At 34.3% G+C, this 8,994-nt stretch overlaps 1 protein-coding gene across 1 annotated transcript; it reads left to right on the top strand.

Moving 5' to 3' along the window:
* Positions 1 to 7,197: 7,197 nt before the first annotated feature.
* LOC118800382 (pyrin-like) lies at positions 7,198 to 8,692 on the top strand (the record flags this gene model as incomplete). The annotated part of the gene is made up of 3 exons (XM_036560590.1): positions 7,198 to 7,307; positions 7,783 to 8,053; positions 8,600 to 8,692. Coding segments are annotated over exons 2-3 (355 nt in total), but the record flags the coding sequence as incomplete, so codon positions are not given.
* Between the last annotated feature and the right edge of the window lie 302 nt (positions 8,693 to 8,994).

Raw genomic sequence — 8,994 nt, forward strand, 5'->3', positions numbered from 1 at the left:
ACTAGCGCGTTAATATATGGCTAGCATGTTATTTCATAACTAGCGCGTTAATATATGGCTAGCATGTTATTTCATAACTAGCGCGTTAATATATGGCTAGCAAGTTATTTCATAACTAGCGCGTTAATATATGGCTAGCATGTTATTTCATAACTAGCGCGTTAATATATGGCTAGCAAGTTATTTCATAACTAGCGCGTTAATATATGGCTAGCATGTTATTTCATAACTAGCGCGTTAATATATGGCTAGCAAGTTATTTCATAACTAGCGCGTTAATATATGGCTAGCATGTTATTTCATAACTAGCGCGTTAATATATGGCTAGCATGTTATTTCATAACTAGCGCGTTAATATATGGCTAGCATGTTATTTCATAACTAGCGCGTTAATATATGGCTAGCAAGTTATTTCATAACTAGCGCGTTAATATATGGCTAGCATGTTATTTCATAACTAGCGCGTTAATATATGGCTAGCATGTTATTTCATAACTAGCGCGTTAATATATGGCTAGCATGTTATTTCATAACTAGCGCGTTAATATATGGCTAGCATGTTATTTCATAACTAGCGCGTTAATATATGGCTAGCAAGTTATTTCATAACTAGCGCGTTAATATATGGCTAGCATGTTATTTCATAACTAGCGCGTTAATATATGGCTAGCATGTTATTTCATAACTAGCGCGTTAATATATGGCTAGCATGTTATTTCATAACTAGCGCGTTAATATATGGCTAGCATGTTATTTCATAACTAGCGCGTTAATATATGGCTAGCAAGTTATTTCATAACTAGCGCGTTAATATATGGCTAGCATGTTATTTCATAACTAGCGCGTTAATATATGGCTAGCATGTTATTTCATAACTAGCGCGTTAATATATGGCTAGCATGTTATTTCATAACTAGCGCGTTAATATATGGCTAGCAAGTTATTTCATAACTAGCGCGTTAATATATGGCTAGCAAGTTATTTCATAACTAGCGCGTTAATATATGGCTAGCAAGTTATTTCATAACTAGCGCGTTAATATATGGCTAGCAAGTTATTTCATAACTAGCGCGTTAATATATGGCTAGCATGTTATTTCATAACTAGCGCGTTAATATATGGCTAGCATGTTATTTCATAACTAGCGCGTTAATATATGGCTAGCATGTTATTTCATAACTAGCGCGTTAATATATGGCTAGCATGTTATTTCATAACTAGCGCGTTAATATATGGCTAGCATGTTATTTCATAACTAGCGCGTTAATATATGGCTAGCATGTTATTTCATAACTAGCGCGTTAATATATGGCTAGCAAGTTATTTCATAACTAGCGCGTTAATATATGGCTAGCATGTTATTTCATAACTAGCGCGTTAATATATGGCTAGCAAGTTATTTCATAACTAGCGCGTTAATATATGGCTAGCATGTTATTTCATAACTAGCGCGTTAATATATGGCTAGCAAGTTATTTCATAACTAGCGCGTTAATATATGGCTAGCATGTTATTTCATAACTAGCGCGTTAATATATGGCTAGCATGTTATTTCATAACTAGCGCGTTAATATATGGCTAGCATGTTATTTCATAACTAGCGCGTTAATATATGGCTAGCAAGTTATTTCATAACTAGCGCGTTAATATATGGCTAGCAAGTTATTTCATAACTAGCGCGTTAATATATGGCTAGCAAGTTATTTCATAACTAGCGCGTTAATATATGGCTAGCATGTTATTTCATAACTAGCGCGTTAATATATGGCTAGCATGTTATTTCATAACTAGCGCGTTAATATATGGCTAGCATGTTATTTCATAACTAGCGCGTTAATATATGGCTAGCATGTTATTTCATAACTAGCGCGTTAATATATGGCTAGCATGTTATTTCATAACTAGCGCGTTAATATATGGCTAGCAAGTTATTTCATAACTAGCGCGTTAATATATGGCTAGCATGTTATTTCATAACTAGCGCGTTAATATATGGCTAGCATGTTATTTCATAACTAGCGCGTTAATATATGGCTAGCATGTTATTTCATAACTAGCGCGTTAATATATGGCTAGCATGTTATTTCATAACTAGCGCGTTAATATATGGCTAGCAAGTTATTTCATAACTAGCGCGTTAATATATGGCTAGCATGTTATTTCATAACTAGCGCGTTAATATATGGCTAGCAAGTTATTTCATAACTAGCGCGTTAATATATGGCTAGCAAGTTATTTCATAACTAGCGCGTTAATATATGGCTAGCATGTTATTTCATAACTAGCGCGTTAATATATGGCTAGCAATTATTTCATAACTAGCGCGTTAATATATGGCTAGCAAGTTATTTCATAACTAGCGCGTTAATATATGGCTAGCATGTTATTTCATAACTAGCGCGTTAATATATGGCTAGCAAGTTATTTCATAACTAGCGCGTTAATATATGGCTAGCATGTTATTTCATAACTAGCGCGTTAATATATGGCTAGCATGTTATTTCATAACTAGCGCGTTAATATATGGCTAGCATGTTATTTCATAACTAGCGCGTTAATATATGGCTAGCATGTTATTTCATAACTAGCGCGTTAATATATGGCTAGCAAGTTATTTCATAACTAGCGCGTTAATATATGGCTAGCATGTTATTTCATAACTAGCGCGTTAATATATGGCTAGCAAGTTATTTCATAACTAGCGCGTTAATATATGGCTAGCAAGTTATTTCATAACTAGCGCGTTAATATATGGCTAGCAAGTTATTTCATAACTAGCGCGTTAATATATGGCTAGCATGTTATTTCATAACTAGCGCGTTAATATATGGCTAGCATGTTATTTCATAACTAGCGCGTTAATATATGGCTAGCATGTTATTTCATAACTAGCGCGTTAATATATGGCTAGCATGTTATTTCATAACTAGCGCGTTAATATATGGCTAGCATGTTATTTCATAACTAGCGCGTTAATATATGGCTAGCATGTTATTTCATAACTAGCGCGTTAATATATGGCTAGCATGTTATTTCATAACTAGCGCGTTAATATATGGCTAGCATGTTATTTCATAACTAGCGCGTTAATATATGGCTAGCATGTTATTTCATAACTAGCGCGTTAATATATGGCTAGCAAGTTATTTCATAACTAGCGCGTTAATATATGGCTAGCAAGTTATTTCATAACTAGCGCGTTAATATATGGCTAGCAAGTTATTTCATAACTAGCGCGTTAATATATGGCTAGCATGTTATTTCATAACTAGCGCGTTAATATATGGCTAGCAAGTTATTTCATAACTAGCGCGTTAATATATGGCTAGCATGTTATTTCATAACTAGCGCGTTAATATATGGCTAGCAAGTTATTTCATAACTAGCGCGTTAATATATGGCTAGCATGTTATTTCATAACTAGCGCGTTAATATATGGCTAGCAAGTTATTTCATAACTAGCGCGTTAATATATGGCTAGCAAGTTATTTCATAACTAGCGCGTTAATATATGGCTAGCAAGTTATTTCATAACTAGCGCGTTAATATATGGCTAGCATGTTATTTCATAACTAGCGCGTTAATATATGGCTAGCAAGTTATTTCATAACTAGCGCGTTAATATATGGCTAGCATGTTATTTCATAACTAGCGCGTTAATATATGGCTAGCATGTTATTTCATAACTAGCGCGTTAATATATGGCTAGCATGTTATTTCATAACTAGCGCGTTAATATATGGCTAGCATGTTATTTCATAACTAGCGCGTTAATATATGGCTAGCAAGTTATTTCATAACTAGCGCGTTAATATATGGCTAGCATGTTATTTCATAACTAGCGCGTTAATATATGGCTAGCAAGTTATTTCATAACTAGCGCGTTAATATATGGCTAGCATGTTATTTCATAACTAGCGCGTTAATATATGGCTAGCAAGTTATTTCATAACTAGCGCGTTAATATATGGCTAGCAAGTTATTTCATAACTAGCGCGTTAATATATGGCTAGCATGTTATTTCATAACTAGCGCGTTAATATATGGCTAGCAAGTTATTTCATAACTAGCGCGTTAATATATGGCTAGCAAGTTATTTCATAACTAGCGCGTTAATATATGGCTAGCATGTTATTTCATAACTAGCGCGTTAATATATGGCTAGCATGTTATTTCATAACTAGCGCGTTAATATATGGCTAGCAAGTTATTTCATAACTAGCGCGTTAATATATGGCTAGCATGTTATTTCATAACTAGCGCGTTAATATATGGCTAGCAAGTTATTTCATAACTAGCGCGTTAATATATGGCTAGCAAGTTATTTCATAACTAGCGCGTTAATATATGGCTAGCAAGTTATTTCATAACTAGCGCGTTAATATATGGCTAGCAAGTTATTTCATAACTAGCGCGTTAATATATGGCTAGCAAGTTATTTCATAACTAGCGCGTTAATATATGGCTAGCAAGTTATTTCATAACTAGCGCGTTAATATATGGCTAGCATGTTATTTCATAACTAGCGCGTTAATATATGGCTAGCAAGTTATTTCATAACTAGCGCGTTAATATATGGCTAGCAAGTTATTTCATAACTAGCGCGTTAATATATGGCTAGCATGTTATTTCATAACTAGCGCGTTAATATATGGCTAGCATGTTATTTCATAACTAGCGCGTTAATATATGGCTAGCAAGTTATTTCATAACTAGCGCGTTAATATATGGCTAGCAAGTTATTTCATAACTAGCGCGTTAATATATGGCTAGCATGTTATTTCATAACTAGCGCGTTAATATATGGCTAGCAAGTTATTTCATAACTAGCGCGTTAATATATGGCTAGCAGTTATTTCATAACTAGCGCGTTAATATATGGCTAGCAAGTTATTTCATAACTAGCGCGTTAATATATGGCTAGCATGTTATTTCATAACTAGCGCGTTAATATATGGCTAGCAAGTTATTTCATAACTAGCGCGTTAATATATGGCTAGCAAGTTATTTCATAACTAGCGCGTTAATATATGGCTAGCATGTTATTTCATAACTAGCGCGTTAATATATGGCTAGCAAGTTATTTCATAACTAGCGCGTTAATATATGGCTAGCAAGTTATTTCATAACTAGCGCGTTAATATATGGCTAGCAAGTTATTTCATAACTAGCGCGTTAATATATGGCTAGCATGTTATTTCATAACTAGCGCGTTAATATATGGCTAGCAAGTTATTTCATAACTAGCGCGTTAATATATGGCTAGCAAGTTATTTCATAACTAGCGCGTTAATATATGGCTAGCAAGTTATTTCATAACTAGCGCGTTAATATATGGCTAGCAAGTTATTTCATAACTAGCGCGTTAATATATGGCTAGCATGTTATTTCATAACTAGCGCGTTAATATATGGCTAGCAAGTTATTTCATAACTAGCGCGTTAATATATGGCTAGCAAGTTATTTCATAACTAGCGCGTTAATATATGGCTAGCATGTTATTTCATAACTAGCGCGTTAATATATGGCTAGCAAGTTATTTCATAACTAGCGCGTTAATATATGGCTAGCAAGTTATTTCATAACTAGCGCGTTAATATATGGCTAGCATGTTATTTCATAACTAGCGCGTTAATATATGGCTAGCATGTTATTTCATAACTAGCGCGTTAATATATGGCTAGCATGTTATTTCATACTTAGCGCGTTAATATATGGCTAGCAAGTTATTTCATAACTAGCGCGTTAATATATGGCTAGCAAGTAATTTCATAACTAGCGCGTTAATATATGGCTAGCATGTTATTTCATAACTAGCGCGTTAATATATGGCTAGCAAGTTATTTCATAACTAGCGCGTTAATATATGGCTAGCAAGTTATTTCATAACTAGCGCGTTAATATATGGCTAGCATGTTATTTCATAACTAGCGCGTTAATATATGGCTAGCAATGTTATTTCACAACTAGCACGTTAATATATGGCTAGCAAGTTATTTCATAACTAGCGCGTTAATATATGGCTAGCAAGTATTTCATAACTAGCGCGTTAATATATGGCTAGCATGTTATTTCATAACTAGCGCGTTAATATATGGCTAGCAAGTTATTTCATAACTAGCGCGTTAATATATGGCTAGCATGTTATTTCATAACTAGCGCGTTAATATATGGCTAGCAAGTTATTTCATAACTAGCGCGTTAATATATGGCTAGCAAGTTATTTCATAACTAGCGCGTTAATATATGGCTAGCATGTTATTTCATAACTAGCGCGTTAATATATGGCTAGCAAGTTATTTCATAACTAGCGCGTTAATATATGGCTAGCAAGTTATTTCATAACTAGCGCGTTAATATATGGCTAGCAAGTTATTTCATAACTAGCGCGTTAATATATGGCTAGCAAGTTATTTCATAACTAGCGCGTTAATATATGGCTAGCATGTTATTTCATAACTAGCGCGTTAATATATGGCTAGCAAGCAATTTCATAACTAGCGCGTTAATATATGGCTAGCAAGTTATTTCATAACTAGCGCGTTAATATATGGCTAGCATGTTATTTCATAACTAGCGCGTTAATATATGGCTAGCAAGTTATTTCATACTAGCGCGTTAATATATGGCTAGCAAGTTATTTCATAACTAGCGCGTTAATATATGGCTAGCATGTTATTTCATAACTAGCGCATTAATATATGGCTAGCATGTTATTTCATAACTAGCGCGTTAATATATGGCTAGCATGTTATTTCATAACTAGCGCGTTAATATATGGCTAGCAAGTATTTCATAACTAGCGCATTAATATATGGCTAGCAAGCTATTTCATAACTAGCGCGTTAATATATGGCTAGCATGTTATTTCATAACTAGCGCATTAATATATGGCTAGCAAGTATTTCATAACTAGCGCATTAATATATGGCTAGCAAGTTATTTCATAACTAGCGCGTTAATATATGGCTAGCATGTTATTTCATAACTAGCGCATTAATATTTGGCTAGCAAGCAATTTCATATCTAGCGCCTTAATATATGGCTAGCATATTATTTCATAACTAGCGTGTTAATATATTGCTAGCATGTTATTTCATAACTAGCGCGTTAATATATGGCTAGCAAGTTTTTTCACCGCTAGCGGGTTAAAATATATGATGACACATATGTGTCACATAGATGTAATTTGATGGGGTAAAACAGTCAGTTCTGTCTAAAATAGAGTATTCTATCTGAATAAATTATAGGTCTCCTGAAATGTAGGATTAAAGCCAATGGAGTGATATGGTAACTACTGATAGCAGGTAAGAGCATTTAATTTTTCAACATGGTTTATTTTTAGATTTCTTCTTTGGAGCTACTCCTTTTTTGATGGATACCATCATTTTTAGATAAATTCTTGTTTTGTATAAAGTGAAACAGGCATTCAGTTTTATGTAAAAATATTTTAAATGTCTTTATAATCTCCTTAAACAATGCATTGCTAATGTAACGTGCTCTCGTCCAGCCACACATAGGTCTAAGGTCAGTATGTCCAATGCCAGTTGTTGGCTAGAAGGGTGTAAAGGGCTGTGGAGCTGTATTTTCTGGAGTGATGACATTCCATCCAATATCTTTGGGTTTAGTCAATTTGTGATCCAACGCTAGTCATGAACTCGCTAATGCTCGAGTTCACTGAGCCATAAATTTATTTATTTTTTACTTGTTTGAAGCGAAATTTCTTTAAATGTATCAAAATCCTCCATTTAACTTGACCCCATTAAACTTTTTCATCTCCAGTGTTGCGAGATGTCAAACATTACAGAAGTATTGCTGAATACTCTTCAGAACCTGTTGGAAATGGACCTGAAATCATTCCAGTGGCATCTGATCAATGGTGTGGATAACTGCATCCCAAAGGGCCTGCTGGAGAAGGCAGATAGACATGACACTGTGGATCAGATCGTACAAAGATATGGACACAGTGAAGCTGTAGAGATAACACTGGATATCCTGAAGAAGATAAACCAAAACCAACTGGCGGAGGAACTGATGACCAAGCTGAGAAAGGGTAATGGAGCTGATATCATATTCACTGTTTAAACTCTCTTTCACTTACAACCCTGTTTCCAAAAACGGGGGGATGTTTGCAGTGTGTAAATAAAAACAGAATAACATGATGGGCAAATAATTTAAACCTTATACTTAGTTGAAAATAGTACAAAGACAACATATCAAATGTTGAAACTGAAACATTGTATTGGTTTTGAAAAATGGCAGCATTAATTATGGAACTGATAACATACACGTTTGTACAACATTACTGTAGTTTTAGTTTAGTTTTGTATTTTAAAATTACAGACACGACACTGTAAAAAGTCCTATATAAACACATTATAGAACATTTCAACAGTTCCAATTTATTCCTGTAATAAATAAATGAAATCCTGTAATGGAATGGTAATAATCCCTGATGTTAGCATTTTTCAAGTCATTATGTTGTGAATGGCGTTCTTTTTGAAAGACAGCTACAGCTAGAGTTGTGGTAAAAGTAATTGATTTTAAGGTGCCTGAATATTATATATGTTGTATTTCGTGCACTGATGTTCTTTCTCAGGTAGAGACAGATGTGAAGAGATACCTGGAAAGCGTGCAGCAGTGTCCTCCACTGCAGTTCAGACTGGAGACTCAGTTAGTGCTCTCACTACAGGTAATCACTTCACTTCACTTCATGTCATTATATATTCAATATATATGACATAGACTTGACTATATATTTAAATATGTATTAAATCCAAGATGCAATGTATAACTTATCTAAGTTCCTCCTGTATGAAGAGCACACTCTACAAACCCAATTGCTAAAATGTTGGGACAGTAGGTAAAATGCAAATAAAAACAGAAAGCAGTGATTTGTTAACTGATTTTTGCAGATATTTAACTGAAAACAGCACAAAGAACAGATATGTTAATATCTTCTTATATGTTGCTAAATCCAAATTTGATGCCTGC

The sequence above is a fragment of the Colossoma macropomum genome, unplaced genomic scaffold (assembly GCF_904425465.1).
Source record: "Colossoma macropomum unplaced genomic scaffold, Colossoma_macropomum, whole genome shotgun sequence".
NCBI lineage: Eukaryota > Metazoa > Chordata > Actinopteri > Characiformes > Serrasalmidae > Colossoma > Colossoma macropomum.